This window comes from Marmota marmota, unplaced genomic scaffold (genome assembly GCF_001458135.2).
Source record: "Marmota marmota marmota unplaced genomic scaffold, marMar, whole genome shotgun sequence".
Lineage (NCBI taxonomy): Eukaryota > Metazoa > Chordata > Mammalia > Rodentia > Sciuridae > Marmota > Marmota marmota.
This window is the reverse complement of record NW_026000082.1, coordinates 29,849,416-29,875,468: the sequence shown is the minus strand read 5'-3', so window position 1 is coordinate 29,875,468 and position 26,053 is coordinate 29,849,416. Positions and strand designations below refer to the sequence as shown.

Below are 26,053 nucleotides of genomic sequence, written 5' to 3'. Positions count from 1 at the left end.
CACGACGTAGCTGTGCAAATGGAACCTACAACTGTCTCTCTATTGCCCAACAAACGTCTGTTCATCTCTAGCCACCCCTTTGCTTATTTCATATTGTTTCTTGCTTTGGTCTCTCGGCGTCTACAGAGGTCGCTCAGTTCTTTCAGCAGACCCCGCCCGCTTTGCACCAGTGCCCGCCTACTGGGCGGTGCTTCTATCTCAGAGCCAACGGAAAGGGTCAGGATTGAAGCAGGCCACGCCTCCAGGCATGGGCCCTGTTCCGATTTGTTCCGGTGCCAGGATCCGCGAGAAGATGACACATCTATTGGCTGACATCATCCGAAAGGCTGCAATCAGAGGGAGCCACTGGTGCTCTCGCGCGGTTTCTTCTGGGAGTTGTAGTCCTAGACGCTCTTTCTGGGGTGGCCCGGTCCGGACTCCGCGTCCCAGAATCCCTTGCGCGAGTTCTGGAGCACTTCCGCCCTGTTGTGAAGTGGGTGTCTTGGTGGGTGAGTCCGGGTGGCGGGGCGGGGGCAGCTGAGGCTCAGGCACTGGGCTGGAAGCTTAGGAGGTGGTGGTGTTACAGGGGTCCGGGGAAGGAGAGCGGGGAGATAGAAGCGTAGGTGTGGGGTTGGCGGGTGAGGTCAGAAGATGCAGCGTCCGGAGATAGGACGGGTCATAGAGGGGTCGGAGATGAGGAGGGAAGTGGAGGGCCCTGGGAGTGAGGCGGGGGTTAGAAAGGTCTGTAGCGTAGGCGGCAGAGGGAGGTTTTGGAGGTGGGAGAGTCACTTGAGGGTCTGGAGAGCACAGAGGGGACGATAGAGGGTTCTGGGGCCCTGGCAAGAAGTGAAGATTGGAGGGCCAGAGCTGGGAGCCCCACAGTAAAAATAGTTTCCTTCTCCACCTACCCGCTTGGGACAAACACACGCAATTTGATATCCTCAATTGGTTGTTCCCTCTAGAACCCAGGGGCGGGGCGCGGCTATTGTGTCCTGCCTAAACCTGCACTTTCCTTAGGCCTGATAGGAGTGAATGGCACCATCATCCACTTTACCTACCTACCTACCTATCTGCCTGCCTGCCTGCCTGCCTGCCTACTTACCTACCTGCTTGCTTCATCCGCTGGTTCATTCCACTTGCGTTCTTCCACATCCACGAATCTTTCAGTTTCTTTAATGTCTAGAATCTGCCCCTTTCTTGTCAGGGTATCTGCAGAAGCCTTCACCTTTTCACTTCCCCAGAATGGACAGATACATTGCAGCTGGTGTGATGTATTTAACCCACAAATCTGATTATACTTTCTCCTGCTTTAAAAACCATCACGTGTTGAATTAAGTCCATACAGTCTGATATTCTGGACCCTTCATAAACTCCCTTTGGCAGCGTAACCTTTGCTACAGGTTTATCAAGGTTTTCTGCGTGTCCTTGGCAGGCTATTTGATTTTCCACCATTATGTATGCTGTTCTCTCTACTTAGAATATATTCTTCCACCCAATTCTCTGCCAAGAGAACCACTCTTCCTTCAAGAACCAACTCAACTGTTACTTTGTTCAGTTCCTTTAAGCAGATTAAGTCATCTCCAACCTCCAGCTCCCATAACCCCTCTTGCTGTATTGACCTCATTTGATTTAATTATCTGTGACTTTTTTCTTTTTCTTTTTCTTTTTTTTTTTTTTCAGTCTTCCATTAGACTGAGCATGTCCAGGATGGGAACAATGTCTGAGTCATTTCATTTCCCCATTGCTTGCTCAGAGCAGTGAACTCTTGATATAAATCAAATAAATCAGTAAATACTTGGTGAATGTGTGAATAGAGGCCATTGGGGTAAGCTTTATTATGCTAGGCTTGAAGACTGCTACTTTCAGTGGATTTCCAGTGACATGAGATTTAGTCTTCTCCTGCCTATTGGGTCTGGCTTTTGAAAGCTGAGGCTGATTCAATAGCAGTGGAAATTTAAGCTAGGAGTGCCAAATACATGGATTATGTGCTATCACTTCCTCTTCCTGTGTCCCTGTCATGGCTAATTGGTCACAGCACATACTCATGTGGATCTCATATTCCTCGGCACATTACTTGAGGCAGCCAGTTAAGTTGATTAAAATTGGTGCTTTAAATGACACCTATTTGCCATCCCTGGTTTAAATCCCTAACTGTGAGGTCAGCCTGCATTAAGCCACAGCTTGGGCCATTAGTCTAATGGACATGACAGCCCTTGGGAGCCCTTTGTTTCTTTCTGTTGGAAGGTCCCACCCTAACATTCCTTGTGTGGGCTTCTCATGTTCACATCCAGACTCTGCCTCCGGAGCCAAGGTGCTTCTCAGCTTCCTTGTGTTTGTAAAAGGATCCTCATTACTTGGGAGAATCTGTGCTCTTTCTAGGTCTTCCTGGATATTGGAAGAGACCTTTCAGATCATCTAGTTGAAAGCTGGCAAAGTGGCAGCCTTCTGAATGAAGTCTGCCATCATACTTGATTTAATTCTCATGGTATTTGAAGCAGTTTTGAGTTTGTTGTTGTGTAAGTCAGCATTTGCATTTATATGACCAGAATATCTGACAAGAACAACTTAAAGGAGAAAAAGTTTATTTTGGCTCACAGTTTGAGGGGTTCAGTTCACAGTCACCTGACTCCATTGCTTTGGGCTTGAGTGAGGCAGAACACCATGGTGGAAAAGTGTGGCAGAGGAAAATAGCTCAGGAGTGGCAACCAGGAAGCAGAGAGGGAGGGAGCACGGGAAGGGGAGAGGCAGGGAGAGCGAGTGAAGAGTGCATGAGCTAGCTAGCTGGTCACCAGGATCAAAATATAAACCTCAGAGTCATGTCCCTAGTGTCCTACTTTGCCCAGCCACACCGTACCTGGTTACCACCTGTTAATCCATACCAATTTAATTCACTGATTATTACAACTCTTATCATTTCACTTCTGAACAGTCTTGCATTGTCTCACACATGAGCTTTTGGGGTACACCTCATGTCTAAATCATAACAGTTTTGACATTAAAAATCCAGAGTTCTAGCTTCTCTTGGAAAAATTGGAAAGTGTAGGAACACCCTGGGTCTATATTCCCCCTGGACCCACCCAGTTCCCTTCACCCGTTTACTCATTTGTGTTGCCAGGCCTCTGCAGCCAGTTAAACTCATACCCACTGATTCTGATTTCCCTGCTATGCCTTGTTCTACCCTCATCATACTATTGAGCAAATCTGGGACAACTACTGAATAGGGCCAGACTGTAAGCTGCAACCTGGATGAGCAACTGCAGGGGCTTCCTGACTTGTTTGAAGTGACCCAGCTGATAAGTGGCAGGAATGGAAGTAGAACCCCAGTCTACCTGCTTCTACCTTTATGGTCTTCTCTCCATGCCATATCCTTAGGAATTTGGATGACTAGCAGACATAGGCAGCCATGTGATGTGATTAAGAAAAGAGAGAACAGATGTGGGCCTGGGTCCGAGCTCTGCTATCCCGTGCCAGGATCTGTGAGAAGATGACACATCTATTGGTTACTTGCTAGTTACGTAATCTTACATGAATCTTTTTTGTAGAGAGAGAGTTTTCCTGTATGTTATTGAGGATATAGTGGAATCCTACTGTATCAGAGAATTGCATTCTGAGATCTTCACAGAAGGTGAAAATCACATTTTGCCCTGAATCACAGCTTGAAAATCCTTTGGCAAGGAGCCATTTCAGAAGCCAATGTACTTTGAACCAGCACAGCTGGGTTTTCTTGCATGAACCTTACAAGAAAAGAGTTGGCTTGTGTAGGGACTGTGCTATATGAAAGATACTCCGGAGACTCACTCTCAGTGGACAGAGGCTTCAGAGAATTAAGATTTGCCCTGGGAGTAGCATAGTCATGGGTGTCATTACCATGTGCCCACTCTGGAACAGATGTGGTGGATGGAACTGGCTGCACTATTGAATTATGCTCTTGCTCTCTCTCTCTGGTCTAAGTAGAAGTTACAGGTCCGTGTAATGCAGCTCAAACTCTCCACTTCCTTGCCTGGAAGAATGGGTGAGAATGTGAATGTGGAACACTTTGGCACTGGGCAAGTGTATACTCTTAGAGGTTGTTGATCCTGGGGGGGGTATCCTGGATATTCCTGGGAAGCTCAGAACTGAGGAATGGCCTCGTCCATTTCTCTTGGTTATCTGTGTGAGTCACCTTATTGTTGGCTGTTGACCTCCCTCTCCCCACAGTAGGCTGCTATCCATATTTGTCTAAGGAGTGGAAAAGGTTGATTGTGGACCATGTCTTTCTAATTTCTGTTTGAAACTAACCTTGGGAATTGCAAGTCTTCCCAAAAGAAGGAACCAATTATTTGAGACTCAGGGCTTTGGGCCCTATAGGACTACCAGTTGCCTGTTGTGTTGCCTTTTTGCAGGAGCACAAATTTCTTTGCTTGCTTACTCATTGTTTCTTACTACACTGCAGCTTTCATGAATGTGGGGATTGTCTGTCCTAGCTCCTGGCAGATCTCTTCTAGCTCCCATTGCAGTGCAGGGTACATACTGGGTACTATGTGAATGCCTGGTGAGTTAGTTCTTGGGTGTGACAGTGAAAGAAATGTGTTTAGACTTGTGTGCAGCAGTAAGGCTATTGTCTTTAAAAAAAATCATGAAAGGTTAATTCTTTTTTTAAATTTTTTTTTTAGTTGTACATGGACACAATATCTTTATTTTGTTTATTTTTATGTGGTACTGAGGAATGAACCCAGTGCCTCACATTTGCGAGGCAAGCGCTCTGCCACTGAGCCCCAACCCCAGCCCAGGTTAATTTTTTAATATAAACAAGGGACCCTCCATAGCTCCTCAGGCCCCCCAACCCCACCTTCTTGTGGTGCTAGATGAAACCCAGGACTTCACATGTGCTAGGCAAGCACTTTACTGCTGAGCTACATCTCCAGTCCCCATTTTTGGGGGGGTGGGGGTGGGGGGTGAGGGTAACCGGGATTGAACTCAGGGCCACTCAATCACTGAGCCCAGCCCTATTTTATATTTTATTTAGAGACAGGATTTCACTGAGTTACTTAGCACCTCACTATTGCTAAGGTTGGCTTTGAACTTGTGGATCCTCCTGCCTCAGCCTCCTGAGTTGCTAAGATGTGCCTGGCCGCCATTAGGCTTTGATATACCAGATTTACCATTTTAATGGTAAAACTTTTTAATGGCCCTGTGTTATGGTTTGGATATGAGGTGTCCCCCAAAGCTCATGCGTGAGACAATGCAAGAGTGTTCAGAGGTGAAACAATTAGATTATGAGAGCTGTAACCTAATCAGTGGATTAATCTGCACTGATGGATTAACTGGGTGGTAACTGTAGGCAGGCAGGGTATGGCTGGAGGAAGTAGGTCACTGGGGGTGTGCCTTTGGGGTTTATATTTTGTCCCTAGTGAATAGAGCTCTCTTTCTACTTCCTGATTGCCCTTTTCTGAGCTGGTTTTTTTCTGCCAAACCTCTCCTCCAAGATGTTTTGCCTTACCTTGGGTCCAGAGCTATAGAATTGGCTGACTGTGGACTGAAACTGTGAGCCAAAATAAACTATTTCTCCTCTAAGCTGTTCTTGTTGGGACTTCTGAATCATAGCAGTGGAAGGCTAACTAAAGTACCCTGTTTATCAAGTGCTGTTTGGGGCATTGTAGATACAGAATTGAGTAAGAATCATATTGGTCCTAGTAATATAGTCTAATGGGGCTGTCATATGTAGGAACAGGTAACTATAATAATGTAGGATAACATGTCGCAGAGGTATATACCAGCCACTTTGGGAACAGAGGATCAAGGAGGCAATTTTTAGAGAGTGGGGATAGGAGTGGGGCATGACAACGGCATGTGAAGGAACTCTAATCAAAGAAAGTGACGTTTGGGCTGGTACTGATGGATGACTCAGATGTTGCCAGGTAGCCATGAGTTGTTGTTCTAGCTTCTTGCTAAGTATGTGGAGGTCTTTAAGATAAGATCGTTTTTAACATGTTTATCAGGTGCTGTTTTGGGCATTGTAGATACAGAATTGAGTAAGAATCATATTGGTCCTAGTAATACAGTCTAATGGGGCTGTCATAAGTAGGAACAGCCCAGTCAGATGGTCTAAAATATAAAATGCCACCCTCCCTTCACTCCATTTGGGAGCAGCCAATAGCCTCCTTTGAAGAGGAATGATTTATGTCATCTGGACTTGTCACAAAGAGCTCATTTTCTCAGACAGTCCAGCATGGGTGTCCTGAGGGAGGCTGTAATCTCCTTGGAGACACATGTGCATACATCCCTCTAATACAATGTAGAAAGTGGTAAGTGTCATGGAGGGATGGAACTAAAGAGGAGAAAGGAATTCCTTCTGGCATGAGGAGGAAGGTCATTTGTTCTTTATTTATTATGCACAGAAAGGCATTAGTTGTAATCCTTGCTTCATGACACACCGTTGTCATTAAGCATTTATGACTTCATTGTGTCCTCTGTGTGCTGAGCACTGTACTAGAGCCTCTGAAGCTTATGATCTAGTAAGTAAGGTAGTTGCAGTAAAGGATGATCAGGTTCATGGAGGAGAAAAGAAGGTGCTATGGAAGTTTGTGGTACTGAGTTTGTGGCTGAGGATGGAATCTTGTTTCAGGAAAGAGGGAAGGCCTCATGAGAAAGTGCAGTTTAAGCAGATACTTGGCTAGGCGAAGAAGAGGAGGAAACTTCACAAAGGAGACCACAGCACAGGCAGGCTCCTAGAGCAGCAGGTTGTGGGAACTGTAGGTTGCACAGCTGGAACACTCTGACTGGTGGGAGCTTTGGAAAGAGATGAGGTTGGAGACATGGGCAAGGTTTACATGGTCTCCTAAAGGTAAAGGAGATCATGGAAAGGAGTTTAGCAGGGAATTGACATGATCATATTTTGATCTAGTCTGGTAGTTGTACAGAGAACAAACCAGAGGTTGGGGTGGAGAGGGTGGAGGAGAGCCATTAGTTGGGAAGCTGATCAAGTGGAAGACTTGATGATTCTCTGGACTGAGGTGATGGTATTGGGGAGGTAGATGCCACATGGACACAGCTTGCTGATGAATTGGTTGGAGGCATCTTGGAGAAAGAGGATGGTGAGGTTTCTGGTGTAGGTAACTTGATGGAAGGTGGTGCCTTCACTGCATGAGGAACTGCAGAAGATGGACAGGTTTGCAGCAGAAAATGAATTTTTTTGACCCATTGAATTTTAGGTACCTAAAAAACACTCAAGTGGAAATGTCATGTAGATATTTGGATGTGGGGGGCTGGAGATCTGGAGATAGTCCTGTCTGGAGTTTGAGAGTCATTAGTTTAGAAATGCTGAATAATGACAAATGGGTGGGGTGACCAGTGGGGAATGTAGAGAGGGATTTTGTGAGGAGAGCATCCTTAGCAGTGCCAAGTTTTAAGGTTCAGAATGAAAGGCCTTATGAAGGGGGTGACATTTGGAACCCAACTTGAAGGAACGTTGGACTTTGGACATGTGTAAAAGGGAAGAAGGGTAGGCCAGGTCATGGAGGCCTGGGTTGCTAGGCTGGGGCATTTAGGCATGTCCCAAAGGACTTAATACTGTGCTGTCTTCCTCCAAAGTGCTGCTGCTGGCTGTGGTGCCAGATCATGGTCTCGCTTCCTGCCTGTGGGAAGGGAGCATCTCTCAGTGCCCAGGTGCCTTGCAAAGGTGGTGGAATGTGTGGGGGAAGTGAGCAAAGTGAGGCTCCTGAGTCCTCTCGCCCACTCACTTCTCTGTATTTTCTACCTTCACAGCCTTGGGGAATAGTCCTTCACTCAGGAGACCTTTGAAGGATACACTCTAGATTCAGGAAGTCATTGGACAACGACAGCCCATCTGACGTGAGGCATCCTGGCCAGAAGATGGCTGTGGCCCTAGAATCTGAGGCCCAGGCCTGTCCCAGTCCAGAGCCTGAAGACCTCTTTATTGTGAAACTGGAGGAGGACACATGGGGATCAGACTCCAAGCATCGGGAGAAGGACCATGACCTTGGCCCTGAGGCCTCCCGCCAGCGCTTCAGGCAATTCCAATACAGCGATGCAGCTGGACCCCATGAGGCCTTCAGCCAGCTGTGGGCTCTCTGCTGTCATTGGCTGAGGCCAGAGGTCCGCCTCAAAGAGCAAATCCTGGAGCTGCTGGTGCTAGAGCAGTTCCTGACTATCTTACCCAGCGAGGTACAGACCTGGGTGCAGGCACGCCATCCTCAGAGTGGGGAGGAGGCCGTGGCCCTGGTGGAGGATTGGCACCGAGAGGCCGGGGCTGCAGGACAGCAGGTGAGGCAAATAGTCTGTTCTCTGAGAAGCCAGCTGGGCAAGGCAGTGGGGCTGAGACTAGGTTAATAATTGCCAAAAATAATTCTTGAACAACTGACATTTATTGATCACTGCTATATAGCAGGTGCTATTCTAATTGCTTTACATGTACTAACTTAGTCCTGTCAACAGTTTAATAAGATAGGTGCTATCATTCTAATTTTACCAGTGAGGAAACAGAGGCAGAGAAAAGATAGGTAATTCTTTATGGATCATACAACTTCTAGATTTGAACTTGGACATTCTGACTGTAAAGCCTGCACACCTGACCACTCCAAACTGCCTCCCAGTTGGTGCAGTGTTATGTTTCATGTTTTAGCACTATCTTTTTACATATGTGACCTCTCTGGATGCTTAGGGCAGTGATGTAAGTAGACAGAAATAGTATTATTGTTCTCACTTTATAGTTTGAACTAAGACCCCAAAAGTCTGATGGCTCACTAGAGCCTCCAGTCAGATCTTTGGTTCCAGAGTTCCATTTTTCTTTCTACTACAGACAGATTGCTTCATCTGCAGTCTGTGGGAATTAAAATACCTTTCAGTTGTGAGGCTCAGATGAACAATTAAATGGCATTTTGTGGGTGCTCATTGTGTATCAGACTCTGTTCTAAGCTTTTTGTATGTATCCCTCATCTAATCAACCCAGCAGTCTAATAAGGTAGGAACTAATAGGTTTCATTTTCCAAATAGGTTAACAGAAAGAGAGGTAAGTGATTTGTCTATATTTATATATAGCTAAATGGTAACGCTAAGAAAAATGAAAGTATTGTGTCTAACATTACAGTTTCAACAATTTATAGACAATGACAAATATATGTGTGTGTGTGTGTGTGTGTGTGTGTATGAATAAAATTTTGCTATGACATGGACTTTGAATACTGCTTTGAAGCTGGCATATGTAGAACAGGTCCTTGAGCTGGCTGTGTCTGTGTCATCCATCCAGAACACTCACCTAAATACAACCCTGTTGCTTTCCATTGGTTATAGTCAGAAATGCTTGTGGTGTGCTAACCACACTTCACTGGAAAGTTAGGTTTGACAATATATCCTTGTAAATGGCAGGGGCTTTCTTCACATTTAAACCATAACATACTGAAAGATGTGAGTTCAGAGGAAGAACGAGTTAAGGTCTGTGGCTTTGCACTTGGGGTTCCAACAGCAAATTCAGGAAATGGATTGAAAATACAAAGAGAATCTTAAAGTTACAGAACTAAGTATGAGAGTGTGCTTAGTTTTAGTATATTTCCTTCTCATATTTCTTTTAAAGAATATAGCTATTTGTCTTAAATGGCAGTGAAAAAACAAAAGAAATTTTAGGACTTCAGAGCTGGTATATGTAGAACTTGATATCAAGAGATGAGAATTGTTTTAAATCTAGGTCTTTTTTGATTCTTCATCTGTAAAATCAGAGGGTTGGACTAGACCAAAGGTTCTCAGATTAATGCTCCTATGAGCTGACCAAAGGTTGAACTATTTCTAAGATTGAGACAAGTAAGGTATTGGGTTGTATAATTCCATTCTTTTAGACTTATTATGATGCGTTTTAAGACCCAGATTGTTGTCTGTCCTTTATTATCCTTTTAATGTCCATGACACCTGTAGTGATGTCCTCTCTTTCATTTCTGATATTAGTAATTTGTGCCTTGAGCCTTTATTTTATTAGCCTGATTAAACACTTAACTGGTGTTACCAATGTTTCCAAAGAACCAACTTTTGTTTTTTTGGATTTTTCTCTTCCTGTCTTTAATTTCATTGATTTATGCTCTAATTTTTAGTATTTCTTTTCTTCTGCTTATTTTAGATTCTTTTCTTTTTCTAGTTTCCTAAAATGAAATCCAGATTTTTGATGTTAGATCTTTCTTTTATCCTGATATATGCATATAGTGCTATAAATGTCCCTCTAAGCACTGCTTTTGATGTATCCTACAAATTTTCATAAGTTATATTTTCATTTTCATTTAGTTCAAAATATTTTAAGATTCTCTTTGCTATTTCTTCATTGACCTGTGTATTATTTAGATATATGTTGTTTGATCTCCAAATATTTTGGGATTTTCCAGCTTTCTGTTGCTGATTTCTAGTTTAATTACATTGTGGTCTGAGAATAAGTGTTGTGTGATTCCATTCTTTTAGACTTATTATGATGCGTTTTAAGACCCAGATTGTTGTCTGTCCTAGTGAAATGTTTCATGTGAGCTTGAGGAGAATGTGTATTCTGCTGTTGTTGGATGAAGTACTTTATAAGATGTCCGTTATATCTCTTCTATTTTATTCCATTCATGTGTCCTACTACCCTTGTAGTGCTGTTTAGTTCAATGTTGTCTTTATTAATTTTCTGCCTGCTGGTTCTGTTCTTTCATGGAGGGGTTTTAAAGTCTCCTACTGTAGTAGTGGATTAATCTGTTTCTCCTATAGTTCTGTCAGTTTTTTGCCTCACATTTGCTTTGTTAGGAGCATTCAGGACTAAGTGTATGTGTATCTTTATGTACAATAAGTATTGTTACTTTTTCTTAGGGTACTGACCTTTGTATCATTTTGTAATGCCACTCTTTATCCTTGGTAATTTTTCTTGCTCTAAAGTCTGCTGTGTCTGAAATTAATATAGCTTTCCTCACTTTCATTTGATTAGTGTTAGCTTGGTATATCTTTTTCCATCCCTTCACTTTTTATCTATGTGTATCCTGTAGACAACATATAGTTGGATCTTGTTTTTTGATGCACTGAAACAATCTGTATTTTAATTGGTACATTTAGAATAATAATATTTGAGGTAATTAGTGATATAGTTAGGTTAATATTTTAAAGATTCATGTCTGACTGGTTCTGGTACTTAATATTCTTTTCAGACTGTGATTTTTATGCTTTGTAATTTTTGTTGTTGCAAGGGGGACATGGGGTACTGAATAAAAGGAACCATTGTAAATAGGCCTTTCATAATGTGATAAAGTGTCAGGAGAGCAGGAAGCATGCTGCTGTTCTATGATTAGGTCTCAGTCCTGTGGTGAGCCTGTGCCCTGGACTCTGAACTTCACTAGTGCTTCTCAAGTTCTTTTCCCTGAGGAGACTTCATTTGGGTGTTTCTCATCCACATGTGGAACAATAGAGGGAGCTGGAGTTGGATATTTCCTTTCTGTAAGTTAGGTTAGACTCTGGTAAACTAGTTTATCCTGAGGGCAGGCCTGGTTAAGAAGAACAGAGTGTGCTGGCATATGTCAGAATGGTTCTTTTCCCCTGTCCTGTACCAAAAGCTGTAGGCGATTTTTCTCTTTACTTTCACTATGAGGACCTGGTGCAGCTCCTGGAGATAAAACTCATAAAAAGTACACATGTCCTCTCCCCTCCATGACGGGTGCCCTGGGGCTTTTACTCTCAGAGTTGTCTACACTGAGCCTTGAGCAGTTCATCAATTACAGTTTAGTTTTTCCTGCCTGGCACTATTCCAGCAGAGATTTCTGCTCAGGTAAGTTGTGATCTCTGAATCTACCTGTCTAATTTCTCTAATTTTGAGGGCAGTGGTGTGCCTTGTGACTCACTTCTCTGATGGATCTAAGAAGACTTACTGATTTTTCAGTTTGTTCAGCTTATAACCTGTTGTTAAGATGAAGTGGCAACTTCTCAGCTCTTACCACTGGACTAGAAACAAGAGGTCTGACTGAGTTTTTGCCCCATCATTGTCATTTGAAGCTACTTTTTTCTATGTCTACAATGATCATCCCTGGCATCAAAATCTTTGCTTAGGGATAGTAATTGGAGGAACTGGGGCTGAGAACAAAGATTGTTTTTGAGGCTGGGTGCAATGGTGCATGCCTGTAATCCTAGCAGCTGGGGAGGCTGAGACAGGAGGATCATGAGTTCAAAGCTAGCCTCAGCAACTTAGCAAGGCACTAAGCAACTCAGTGAGACCATGTCTCTAATTAAAATACAAAATGAGGTTGGGGATATGGCTCAGTGGTTGAGTGCCCCTGAGTTCAATCCCCTGTACCAAAAAAAAAAAAACCGGATTGTTCTTGAGTTCAGTCACATAATTCCATTATAATTATAACTACTTAAAAACAAACAAGACTATTTTCATGCTTATGAATTTTTTGAATGTCACAAACATTATATGTAATTTATATCTGAGTCAAAAATACTTTGAATAGTGGAAGCCCAGTGTTGAACAAGCCAGTGCTCATTTGATGGTATAAATGTTGGTCTTTTTATTGAAGTCAATCTAAAGGCTTTCATCTCATCATACTTGAAGCCCTCTTCAAATCTTAAAAAGCCTATTAACTCCTGGATCACAGTCATACTCAAAGCCACACTGTCTGCCTTATCAAAGTGGGTCTTATTGAACTAGTGATTGGGAATTTCAATTATCTGTGTGTAGGAGCTGGAGTTTTGTGCAGAAGAGACCAGGTCCTCAAAGGCAGTTCAGGAATCTCAGAGCCTCAAACTACAGCCAGCAGATCCTTGGCCTGAGGGACAGGCCCAGAAGCAGTGTATGAAGAACATTTGCCCAGACCTTCCCAAGCATCTAAGTGCCAAGATGGCACCACGGCCTTTGAAAGAGAATGGTGAGTACCAAGAATCTGGGAACACCAGGGAATAAAGCCTTTTCTCTCAAGGAAGAGGGTTGGGTTGGGCAGTAGGGAGTAGTGTTCGGGGAGGACGATCATAGAGAATTAAAGGCAGGGGGTAGGATGGTACCTAATGGGACACACATAATGGAAGGTAAGAAGGCACTGTCAGAGGAGGGTTTGAATGGTGCCAGCATGCCTACTACATATATAGGCTGGGTGGTGAGCACAGGTGCTTAGGGCTAGGTCTCACCTGTGCCACATTACCCAAGGCAGCTGAGGAGCTGCATGCCCTGAAGGGAAGTAAAAGGTGACCTCTGCACTGGCTACGGGAATAGCCTTAGTTTGATCCATGTCTGACCTTTGAAAAGCTAGATCTGAAGGGAGGTGGATTTTAGGGAACTAGAACTTAGGTTTCCAAGACTTTTTCTTTTCCTCAGCTGTCCTTACTCCTCGAGTCCCTACTGTCCCAAAGATGGGGAGTGTTGGAGATTGGGAAGTGACCGCCGAGTCCCAGGTAGGCTCTTTTTTGTTCTCCCTTCCTGCCATTGCTACTGCTGTGCTCTTACCCTTCATTGTTCCTCTTTTGTCTGTGGCCTCCCCCCAGCTAAGAGGATAAGGCACAGGGTGTTAGCCTTTGCGCCCTCCACCCCTGTACTGGGCCTCTCCTTGGTCTTGCTGCTGCGTGCGATGCTAGTCCCATACCTGATGCCCTGTATTTCCTTGATCTTTCCTGGGGACTGGCAGGGTTCTCAGGCCATTTTAAAGGATCAGTGATATTTGAGGTCCTTCTCTTCATGCATCTCACAGGAAGCCCTGGGCCCTGGCAAACATGCTGAGAAGTTCTGCAAGGACCCCCGGGGAGACGACTGTGGAAAGAGTGTGTGCCTGGGTAAGGAAGAACATGCCCTGCCCCAGGGTGTAAGATGCCAGTTTTCTGGTACACTCAGTTTCCTAAGAGTTGTCTGCTACTCCTTTAAGAATCATAGCTTTGTGATCTCTGGATTTTCTGAGGTTGGAAGAAGACTTGGTCCTTGTAGTCAACATTGTAAAGCAGGGAGAGAACACCTGGAGAGAGGCTAGCAAGGCGGTTTCTCAGAGCTTTCCCTGTTGGCACTCATTTCCTCCAGCACCTCAGTACATTCACCATGGGGTGGCAGCTCTGTCTAGCCTGCTGCCTGAAAAATCTCATCTTTTCCAACCAAATGAGATCTGCCTCTTAGGGCAGACTCAAGTGAACACATATTAAACCACAGTGAGAAAAAAGTATTACAGGCCTTAGAATACTTGAAGCTCACGTGACAACACAGACTTCTTTCTCTGTAAGTTCATCTGCATGAGAAACCAAATAATAATGAGCCATTTCCCCTGGGATCACTTGGGGGAACTTAGACACTGACTGGGTGAAACAGACCATGACAGGTCTGCTTTAGTTAGATACTAGAAGCTTGTTGTCTACTTGCTTCACAGAGGAGTCCCCCCAGCCCCCACTTTTTTAATACATGATATCTGGTGGAATTAGTGTGTTAAAGGAACCAACTTTGGGAAATGCTGAATTAGATTGCCCTCAAGCCTCACTTTAAATGTAGTTTTCTTCAAATATTTATTTTAATTAAAGACTCTCAGGGCTGGGAGCTGTTGTAATAGTAGTCCTTTAAACATAGCCAACTGAAATAGGAGGACATTTATTTTCTCCCATTATTACAAGTCCAGAGGAGGAAGTGTGTTCCAACCACAGGACACACTAGTTCAGCATGGTCCTGATGGACCTGCATCCTTTCTGCCATCCTCAGGATTAGCTTCATATTAAAAAGGTTTTGTGGAATGAGTCACAAGTTTCTTAGCAAGAGAGTGACTCGCCACACGCATACATATAGAATCCTTTCTCCAACAGTGGAATTCATTCTGATGAGGCCAGTTTAGGCCACGTGTCCATCTGTGGACCAGTTATAGTCACTCTTTTATATATTTCAAAACAATAACAAGAAAAAAGGAAATGAACAAACAAAGCCATCGTGTCACTTGCATTTTTGTTTTGGTGAGAGTCTTGTTATTTCTAGTTACTTACTTCTCCTCAACCCTTCAGACATATTAGGGGATTAGCATGGGAATCTCTCAGAAGCCTCTTAGGGGAAAGGATATAAATTTCAGGGACATTTTGGACAAATACTGTGTTCAGCAGGTCATTTCTACTCAGTCATTTCTCTTCTTCATTTTGTGTAGGAGTTCCTGTTTCAAAAGCAAGTATCACTTCCCAGCAAGAGCAAGGACCAGAATTTGGGGGTCTAAGTCCTATAAATTCTGGGAAAAGGAACACTGCTAATTATAGCCTGGATAATGAACAGGCAAAACCAGCCCAGGCATCGGCCTGGAGGGACTCAGGGGCCTGGGAAGAACAATGCCAGTGGGATGTGGAGGACACGAAGGTGTCAGGTGTCCACTGGGGTTATGAGGAAACCAAGACATTCCTGGCAATTTTGAGTGAGTCTCCTTTCTCTGAAAAGCTCCGGACTTGTCATCAGAACCGCCAGGTGTACCGGGCTATTGCAGAGCGGCTAAGGGCACGCGGTTTCCTGCGGACACTGGAACAATGTCGCTACAGAGTCAAAAACTTGCTCCGGAATTATCGGAAAGCCAAGAGCAGCCACCCTCCAGGAACATGCCCCTTCTATGAGGAGCTGGAGGCCCTGGTGAGGGCTCGGACAGCCATCAGAGCCAGAAATGGCCCAGGAGAGGTAGTAGCACTCCCCAGGCTGGGGGATAGTGACGCAGAGATGGATGAGCCGGAGGAAGGGGGCTGGGAGCCTGAGGAAACAGCAGAAGATTGTAATGGTGCTGGTCTAGCTACTGATGGGTCTGTCCAGAGGCCCAGGATTCCAGGGGGCCGAGCTCTGCTCCAGAGTCGTATTGGTAAGAACTTGGGGATTTGACCATGTAGATTGCAACCCTGCCACCAGCCAACCAGCCAGGCTGCTGCTCCTGAGGTCAGGGCTCAGACTGTGAGTCTGGATTGATGACACTAGAGTAGGGTATAAGCTCCTTGGGTCACCCTCAGACTTTCACTCTCTTCTCCCATGACAAGGTCTTCTTGCTCAGAATTTTCTTAGAGAAGCAAACACTTTTAAAGCTTGACCTTGAAGAGAGAATCCAGTATTTTCCAAAGTGTCACAGGTAATATGGAGATGATCGTTGATGTCACGTTAGTGGACTTTTAATTCTAATAGTACGTATTCCTCTTAATGTGTGAGTACATCAACTTCTGATTTCACAGAGAGTGAATTTAGGCTTTTAAAGAAAAATGTTGAAATATCGAACAGATATAACAGAAATCAGGCTCTGCTTGAATAGTCATTGTGTGACAGACACCCAGTCATTGTAAAGGTGAAAACATGGAAGCCTAAGAGATGAAGCATATTACCTAAAGACACACAGAAGAGGTATGAGGAGAGCCTGTGGCTCCTGCTTGCTAGTTGCGTATGGTTTTCCTTCTCCTGTGCTGCCTCCCTGGGCTACATCACTTAACCAGCAGAGGAGCTGAGATTAGGCTGCCTCCTTTTTATTCTTCCACAAGAGAAGAAAAGGCATCTGTAGTTGGACTCTATTGCATGATCATTTGAAATCTACTGATACCTCTGATGATCAGGGATTATTAGCATCAACGCTTTGTTAAAGGGGAGTTCATAAAGGAAATAGCAGATATGTATTGACTGGACGTGGGGAGAATCTCATGAATCCCAGGTACCAGTCAGCTGAAGCTAAGGGAGTTCGTCACCTAGTATAATTGATATAGTATGGCCACCTAAGTGTGCTCCTTCTGCAAGTCTCAAGGTGTTAATAGGATCTTCTAGAAGTGATGGAGTAAGGTATTCTGGCCAACTTTTCCAGAATAATCCTGAGAAGCACGGGTGTATTTCTGGGCACCTGAACAGTTTCTGAGATGCTGGTGTTCTAGGTGGTTAGAGGGCAGGCGACCTCAATCTCTGAAGACCTAGGCAATCTCCTTAAATCTAATGCCTCTGAACTCTTCTCTCCTGACAGCAGGTGTGCACTGGGGCTATGAGGAGACCAAGGCCTTCCTGGCAATTCTCAGTGAGTCCCCATTCTCTGAAAAGCTTCGCACCTGTCACCAGAACAGCCAGGTGTATCGGGCCATTGCAGAGCGGCTGTGTGCACTGGGCTTCCTGCGGACACTGGAGCAGTGTCGCTACAGATTCAAAAACCTCCTTAGAAGCTATCGGAAAGCAAAGAGCAGCCACCCACCAGGGAAGTGCCCCTTCTATGAGGAGCTGGACTCCCTGATGAGGGCTCGGACTACAGTCAGGGCCATGGAGACTGTCGGGGAGGCCACAGGTCTCCCCAGGTCTGGGCAGAGAAGTACTAAGGTTGATGACCAGGAGGACTGGGATGAGACAGCAGATGAAGCTGTCATCAAACCACCAATCCCACATCCTAAAACTCCAGACACAGGTAAGCTGGGAGGCACTGGATATCCACAAAGTCTGTAGGCATGTGGAAAGTGGGGGGCCAGGCTTGATATCTTTTTTTGTTTCTAAGCTAAAAAGAATGGGATTAAGAAAAGAATTTGTGCTTTGCTCTGATTATCATCTATGGTTTAGTGTGAACCCCCAAAGGAGATGGTTAGTCTTGCTTATACTGGGATACATCTGGCCAGTTACAGAATTGATTCAATCTAGTATGATATGAGGATCCACTGAGTGTACTAGGAGGAGGCAAGTGTTCATTGTGGAGTATTGAGATCAGGGAGCTGGCAGGGAAGCTGACTGGCCAGCAGCTGGGCTGGGCCTTATGGTTCTCTTGGTGGGGTTACCAAGTTCCAGACTGTGTTCTTCAGTTTTGCAGGATTAGAAACACTTGCAGGGCTGGGGTTGCAGCTCAGTGGTAGAGCGTTTGCCTAGGTTTGATCCTCAGCACCACATAAAAATAAATAAATAAAATAAACGTATTGTGTATGTCTGCAACTAAAAATATTTTTAAAAAAGAAGTTTTAGAAACACATGCATGCACAAAAACTTGATCATTTCATGTTAGTCACATTTCCACCAGGTGAGACATAAGATGCAAATTCATGGTAGCCACATTCACAATTCACAAGACACAGATATATAAATAAATGCTAACTAATGAATTAACAGAACCTCCATTTCTGTCCATTCTTTCAGGCTTTGAGTTGAGGCATGAGGATGAAGACCAAATTTCAGAGCAGGACATTTTTGAGCATTTGCCTGGAGCCTTATCAAAGTGTAGCACTGAGGCTGTTTGCCACCCTCATGACTGGGAAGAAGACAGTGACAATGAAAACGAAGGTGAAGGGGTGTGGGGAGATCCTCCACAGGAACAGTGGGAAGAGAGTTCCTCTGAGGAGGACTTGGAAAAACTCATTGACCACCAGGGCTTGTACCTCGCGGAGAAACCCTACAAGTGTGATACATGTGTGAAAAGCTTCAGTAGGAGCTCCCACTTCATCGCCCACCAGCGTACCCACACAGGGGAGAAGCCCTACAAATGCCTGGAATGTGGAAAAAGCTTTAGTGACCGCTCCAACCTCAGTACCCATCAGAGAATCCACACTGGAGAGAAGCCCTACAATTGCCTTGAATGTGGGAAAAGCTTTAGTGACCACTCTAATCTCGTCACCCACCAGAGAATCCACACTGGGGAAAAGCCCTATAAATGTGGGGAATGTTGGAAAAGCTTCAACCAGAGCTCAAACCTTTTGAAGCATCAGAGAATCCACTTGGGAGGAAGTCCTAACCAGAGTAGTGAGCCTGGGGAGGGCCTCGGCCAGAGCCCGTCTCTGGGTGCTACCTGGAAGGATTCCACAGAGGAGACCTCGGAAGAGCCTCACAGCCTCAGTACAAGCTTGAGCTCTCTTGGGCCGCACGCTACCAACTCTGGGGAGAAACTGTATCAATGCTCTGAATGTGGGAGGCGCTTCTCTAAGAGCTCCGCCCTCATTAGTCACCAAAGAATCCACACGGGAGAGAAGCCGTATGAGTGCGCGGACTGTGGCAAGAGCTTCAGCAAGAGCTCCACCCTGGCCAACCACCAGCGAACACACACGGGGGAGAAGCCATACAGGTGTGCGGACTGTGGGAAGTGCTTCAGCGAGCGCTCCAAGCTCATCACACACCAGAGGGTGCACACCGGAGAGAAGCCCTACAAATGCCTCGAGTGTGGAAAGTTCTTCCGGGACCGTTCCAACCTCATCACTCACCAGAGGATTCACACGGGAGAGAAGCCATACAAGTGCAGAGAGTGTGGGAAATGCTTCAACCAGAGCTCCAGTCTTATCATTCACCAGAGAATCCACACGGGGGAGAAGCCCTACAAGTGCATGGAGTGTGGCAAAGACTTCAACAATAGCTCCCACTTCAGCGCCCACCGGAGAACACACGCCGGAGGGAAAACATCGTAGGAGACCTCTCCCCGGTGGATACGTGTATATTCAAATCCCAAGATCCTGAGATGGACACTAGAGAGAAACCTTGTAATTTTTAAGCCTTGGGGTATCCCCAGGGAGTAATCTTGGTAAAAATCCAGGTAATTCAGAGGTGAATTACTAATACTAAGGATCCAGAATTGAAGGCACTTTGTTTCTCTAAGTAATTTGTTTTTCTCCTGTTAAAACCTACATGATCCTCAGGCTATCCTTATATTTGTTTTGTAAGAGCTTTATCAGTATATGAGCCAGAATGGTAACTTAGGGGATTAGAGTTACATCAGTGGCCCTGACAGCTCGTCATTCGCTCAGAGGCCTTCACACTGTCCATGTGTACACACCCCATCAGAGAATCTTCTCAAATATGGCAGTTTGCATTTGGGGCACATCCTTATGGGAAAACCTTGAGACTGGTGACAGAGGAGCATAACTGAGAATCAGTGATGTAGAGTAGTCCACTGTGAACCCAAAGGAGTAGGAACAACAATAACATCATTAAAAAAAATCCTTATTTTGTATGATAGCATAAATAGCCAGTGTTTACTGAGCATTTGCTTTGTGGCAGGCTCTGTGCTAGGTACTCTGTGGACATCATCTCATTTAGTCCTCACTTCAGCTGTAGGAGATAGCAACTGATTTTCTTCTCATTTCCCAGAAGAGAAAACGAAGGCCTGGGAAAGTTAGTAACTTGCATTGGTCACACATCTGAAAGTGAGAGGGAGGATTCAGCCAGATGTATCCCCAGAATCTGAAGTGCTCCCAGTGCTCCACTGAGTTCCCTTTTCCAGTAGGGCAGCTAACACAGGTGTCAGGATCTCAAAATGTGATGATTACTTAATGAATTTACCTTTTAACAAATAAAGAAGCTAAGAATTCCTAAAGATGAGTGGACCTGAATGTTCATAATGGAAAAGTGTTTTGAGCACAACTGAACTGTTGTCAAAGATGGAGTTTCCATCTTTATAGTCACAGGGTGAGAGAGGTGGGTGGGTTGAGATGGGGAAAATATGAAGCCAAAGTGATGCTTCTTCCAGTGAGATAGTTCTTCCAACGAGGGACGACACCACTTTAGTTACACACTGGTTGAGGAAGTAGAGTTTAAGTCTCCTTTTTTGGGGTCAGTCTTGCTTCTCATTACATAGGTTAAATCTCCTGAAACCTAGAAAGCTCCCTTCAGCACTCACCCCTGTGTTTTGCCTGCTGAGAGTCCTTTAATTTTTGATGTGGCGGAAGCTTTATTCCTCTGCCAAGACTGATGTGGAAGAAGTTGATTTTTGTACTGAGTGGGCTTTGAATGCAGTTACACGTTCTAGGTTCACAGCCCCAATTTATCCTGAGCCCCGCTATCCTGTGCTTATCCATGCAGGTCAGTCTCACACAGGCTAAGTGAGAAGTTCACACAGGATTTTCTCATTTGTATCACGTAGGCCCGAAGAGTTTCCTCTTAGAAGGGTTTTAAAGTGTTGACCAAGGACTTTGTTTTCCATAGGATTTTAAAAGGCAGTCCTTCTCCTGACATCTGCCTATGATATTGGAATACCATTCATCCCCTTGAAGTTTCTGGAAACTTCACTGTGGAAGCAAGCTAAGCTCTATTTGAACCATCCCCTCCCTGGTTCCCTTTCCTTCACCTTATCTTTGAGGGGAGGGGTTGTGGAATGGGCCCTGGATTGAAACCAGTAGATGTCAGTAAGTTGCAATAAGTTGACAGTATGAAGAGCACCAATAGGGGCTGAAAGGAAGTGTCACAGTGGAGAGAAAGGAATTCCTTGCTCTGGAATTGCTATTCTAATACAAGTGGGATCACTGTGTTGTGTAATAGTGATTCAGGGAACAGGTAAGTGACCATAAACTTCTTAGTACTACTGGGGTATAAAGTGGGTGGGGGAGTGGTGGGGCAAGGTCACAAAAGACATCATGTATGAGTGGAGCTTGGATACCAGGTGACATGTTCAGATATGCGTTGTCAAAATCCAACTTGGGTATGCTGCACTTAGAGCCCCCGCGGGGTGCCATGGCAGTATCTCAGAAGGCAAGGATCAGGGCCACAGTAGTAGTTACCCTAAAGTTGAGGGGATGCACTTTTGGGGCTTCAGGGTGGACTTGAGGAGAGCAGGGAAAAGTTGGAATTCCTTAGAGTGTGTTATCACTCAGTAGGGACATGAGGAGCAGATGCAGGTAGTGCGGGAGGGAAGATATCATAAGTTTACTTTGGGACATTTTGAACTTGTGCCTAATGGACATCCAGGTGAGGATGTGCATTATATCTCTGGGCCTGAAGTGAGGGGACCTAGAGTAATACCTGTGTACATTTGGTAGTTAATGAGAAAGAGATTATGCTCAAAAGTCAAAAAAGTATTGGGCTGGGGTTAGGACTTGGGAAGCACCAAAATGGGGAGGAAGGTGCCCTCAGAGGAGATCTGGACCACTCTGCACTCTCAATCCTGTTATCTTTTGGATGCTGGCTCCAAATTCTTAGTCATGAGCTTTCTGGAAACTTCACTGTGGAAGCAAGCTGAGCTCTATGTGAAAGTGAGATAGTAGCCCTCTCCTTCCTTGAGTTTCATTCTGTGCCAGTGTCTCCTGTTGCCAGTGAACAGTTTTGCTGTTGATTATCTACTCCTTTCTTGCAACTTGGAACTGTAGGCTCTGCTGTGAAGGCGAGGGCAGCATGGGCCAAGAAAGAACAGTGGGCCCAGGTGGTCTCGCTCTCTCCCTATGTGACCTTTCCTCTGGAAGAAGCATTCTTTCAGGTGTTGGTCAGTGTTCAGGTCCTGACCCTGCCACCTTGCTGGGGCACCCATGTGTCTTCCAGTAGGTCTTTCGTGTTGCTTTGCACCTCTGCTTTTAGGAAGTACATTAATTCCACAGAACTGTGGACAATTCCTCAGCCCCCTGGCCATGGGTCATACCCTGGTTATGAGAAACTGAAGGAACAAATTCTTCCCCCAGAGGATGTTGTGTATGAGCTGCTAAAGGAGGGATCCTTCACCCCAAGAAGGGCACTCGCTCCTCTGCAGTGACCAAGAAGTACTGGAAAGTCACTTAAGGCCTCCCATTCTACAGACTCATTAGGACGCAGCAGGCTCAAGGAAACATGGGCCAGGGCTGCTTTAGATGCCTGGTTTTACGTAGTCCTGGACCCTCACCCTGAATCTACTCTTCCCCACATCACACTCCCCAATGCAGTGTAAAGCAACTGAGCACCCCCATTCTAAAAAAGTAGAGTCAGGACCCTTGGGCAGCCCTTCTCCCTACCTCATCCTGTCTCTGGGCAGGGAGGGTTACTCTGCCTGAAGGCTGCAGAGGAGTTTATGTTTAGTCACTGGAGAAGAATGCCCGCCCTGGGGTGGGGAGAGCAGGTTGAAGTCCTGAGTGCAGTGGAGCTGGGTGTGGCAGGTGTCCTTTGTCTTTGTGCTCTCAGTGTGGTCCCAGGCTTGCCTCTCCCTTTGTTTCTGTTTTTATTACTATAGAGAAGCTTATGTCTTCCCAACCTGCCTGCTGCCAAGGCCTCAGGAGCCCAACTGCCAACTTGCCAGCTCTGCCTGGGTGACTCCAGAGTCCCTCAAAGCCCCTGTCTACCTGCCACCCTCTGTAGCTTCCACCCACCTGTTTAGCTTGTGCATGTACATACACACTTCGTGGCTCACCAACAAGCCTCCTGCACACGTTCCTGGAACTCACAAATACACATTCTCCCTTGGAGAGTCTTTCAGATTGGGCTGAGGCTCTTAGCTGCCTGAGCCGTCTCTTTGTGACAAGAGGCTTTGCCTAAAGTCAAATGCATGCAGTGAAACATCCCCTTACTACAAGTTTGATCCTCTCTTCCCTTCGGATTCCTTAGTTCCCTCCTGTTAGCAGCAGACACTAGTCCTAAGGCCCTGCCCCAATTTGCTGCCTACCATGGGAGATCCACAGCCTTGCAGGAGAGTTGGTACCCCACTGGCTGCAAAGCCATGGACAATAAACACTGTGGTCTCTTTCCTTCAGCTCCTGGTTCCATCTCTACCCACTCCCAGCATCAGCACCACCACTAGTGTGTTTTTAGCATTACTTTTACTCACTGCTTTTGGGCAAACGTGCAATTTCCTCCAAATGCACATTTACCTCATTGTTCCTTCTCCACCCACTACAGATCAGTGAATGGCCTCCACCCCTCCTCTTCCTCTCTTACATCTTTCCCCTGCTCTCTGTCAGGACCCTGATCTGCCTGGAGGAGGTAGAGAGGGCAGAGTCCTCAGTTCTTCTTGGGGTATGCCAGTTCTTCCCCTCTCAAAACTGACAGCATCTTTGGGTTAAGAGCCACTTGGTTAAGTCAAGAGCTTTAGAACAGTGGAGGGAAGAATCCAATTAAACAATGTTGCCTAAACACACTGAACAAGTGGACTAGGGATTCACAGCCCTGATTTCCCACTCAGGTCACCGTTAGTGATTCTCTTTGCATTAGTAATAATTCTGATGGTGTCTACCATTATTTGATATGTGTTTCTAAAGTCACATTTATTTTTCACATTCTCATAGTAGAAAAATACCCTGTAATTGTGCAACTAGCGTGTGGAATCCATAGGAAGGGAGATTAGGAAAACAAGAGTCTGTCTCTTAAGATTGGTCCTGGAGTGGCATTATGTGGTTGCCTAAGCTCAAGCAGGAGAGGTGCTACAAGGCTGGTGCTGACAGAACTGTTACCAGAATCTCAAATCAATGGGGCTCAGGAAGCCCTACTTTGGTGACAAGTGACACAGAGGGAAAGGGGGCTTCTTTCTCTTTCAATGCAGAACATAACTTGGCCTCAGTGCTTTGGGGGAACTGATTGATAAACTGCAGAGTAGCTTCTGCATATTTAGAGGCAGCAGGAGACCAGCAGGAGGTGGTCTCAGGGCGTACCCTGGAGGTGGTCTCAGGGCATACCCTGGAGGTGGTAGTGAGAAGCTGGAAAACCCAGGCATGAGAGGATGTTTCTGTAGGCAGCAACCAGTCAGGAAAGGGTTAGTTCATGACTCCATCTGAGGTTCTCAGACCAACCCTGCTCCTGGTGTTTTCCAGAAATAGGTGGAGGAGGTGAGGCTCTCCAGGCAGGAAGTCACAATAAGCCCCTCTGCTGTGTCCTAAGGAAATGAAACATAGGTGCTGTTTCCAAGGACATCTCTTGATCAATTAACTTACTACAGAAATTAGACATTTCTCTTTTGAAAAAATTTTAAAATTTGTTTTAATTAGTTAAACATGACAGTAGGATGCATTTATGTGCTTTGATGTACCATATATGGATGGGGTATACTTTCTCGTTTTTCTGATTGTACATGTTGGAGAATCACATTGGTCATGCATTATATAAGGTAATAATGTCTGTTTCATTCTACTATCCTTCCTATCCCCATATCCCCCCTCCCCTCATTCCCTTCTACCTAATCTAAGGTAACTCTATTCTTCCCTAATGCCCTCTTCCCCTTATTGTGAGTTAGCATCTGCATATCAGAGAAAACATTTGGCCTTTGGTTTTTTGAGATTGGCTTATTTCGCTTAGCATGATATTCTCCAACTTCATCCATAATTTCATTCTTCTTTAAAGCTGAGTAATATTCCATTGGAAAAATTATATATATAATAGTTTATCCATTTATCTATTTTTAAAGTGGAATTGTCTTTTTTTTAAAGAGAAAGAGAGAGAATTATTTTTTAATATTTATTTTTTAGTTTTCGGCAGACACATCTTTGTTTGTATGTGGTGCTGAGGATCGAACCCGGGCTGCACGCATGCCAGGGGAGCGTGCTACTGCTTGAGCCACATCCCCAGCCCTCCATTTATCTATTGAAGGACACTTAGGTTGGTTCCATAGTTTAGCTATTTTGAATTGAGCTGCTATAAACATTGACATGGCTGTGTCACTGTAGTATGCTGATTTTTAAGTCCTTTGGGTATAAACCAAGGAATGGAATAGCTGGGTCAAATGGTGGTTGCATTCTGAGTTTTCTGAGGAATCTCCATTCTGCTTTCCATAGTGATTGCACAATTTATGGTCCCACCAGCAATATGAGTGTACCTTTCCCCCCACATCCTCGCCAATATTTATTGTTGCCTGTATTCTTGATGATTGCCATTCTGACTGGAGTGAGATGAAATCTTACTTTTGATTTGCATTTCTCTAATTGCTAGAGATGTTGAACATTTTTTCATATATTTGTTGATTGATTGTATTTCTTCTTCTATGAAGTGTTCTGTTTAGTTCCTTAGCCCATTTATTGATTGGGTTATTTATTTTTTTGGTGTTAAGATTTTTGAGTTCTTTATATATCCTACAGATTAATGCTTTGTCTGAGGTGCATGTGGTAAATATTTTCTCCCAGTCTGTACCCACTTTCATTATTGTTTGTTTCTTTTGCCGAGAAGAAGCTTTTTAGTTTGAATCCATCCCATTTATTGATTCTTGATTTTACTTCTTGCGCTTTAGGGGTCTTGTTAATGAAGTCAGATGGGGTCTTGTTAAGGCCAGCGTGGTGAAGATTGGCCTACTTTTTCTTCTAGTAGGTGCAAGGGTCTCTGTTTTACTGCCTAAGTCTTTGGTCTACTTTTAGTTGAGTTTCTTGCAGGGTGAGAGATAGAGGTTTAATTTCATTTTGTTAAGGTGGTTTTCCATTTCTCCCAGCACTACTTGTTAAATAGGTTATCTTTTCTCCAGTGAATGTTTTTGGCACCTTTGTCTAATATGAGATAACTGTATTTGTATGGGTTTGTCTCTGTGTCTTCTATTCTGTA

General features: G+C 44.8%; 1 protein-coding gene across 4 annotated transcripts; it reads left to right on the top strand.

The window, feature by feature from the left end:
• The first annotated feature begins 422 nt into the window (after positions 1–422).
• On the top strand, positions 423–20,180 carry Zscan20 (zinc finger and SCAN domain containing 20). 4 transcript variants are annotated; one of them, XM_048815796.1, is made up of 8 exons: positions 423–484; positions 7,723–8,241; positions 12,650–12,836; positions 13,280–13,356; positions 13,650–13,731; positions 15,063–15,749; positions 16,878–17,306; positions 18,020–20,180. In XM_048815796.1, the coding sequence occupies exons 2-8, from the start codon at positions 7,831–7,833 to the stop codon at positions 19,273–19,275; spliced, it is 3,129 nt and encodes a 1,042-aa protein (XP_048671753.1). In that variant the 5' UTR covers positions 423–484; positions 7,723–7,830; the 3' UTR covers positions 19,276–20,180. The 4 variants fall into 4 exon arrangements, with proteins under 4 accessions (XP_048671753.1, XP_048671755.1, XP_015340784.1 ...); XM_048815798.1 differs by having other exon boundaries at positions 426–488; positions 16,881–17,306; XM_015485298.2 differs by having other exon boundaries at positions 426–488.
• Positions 20,181–26,053: the final 5,873 nt, after the last annotated feature.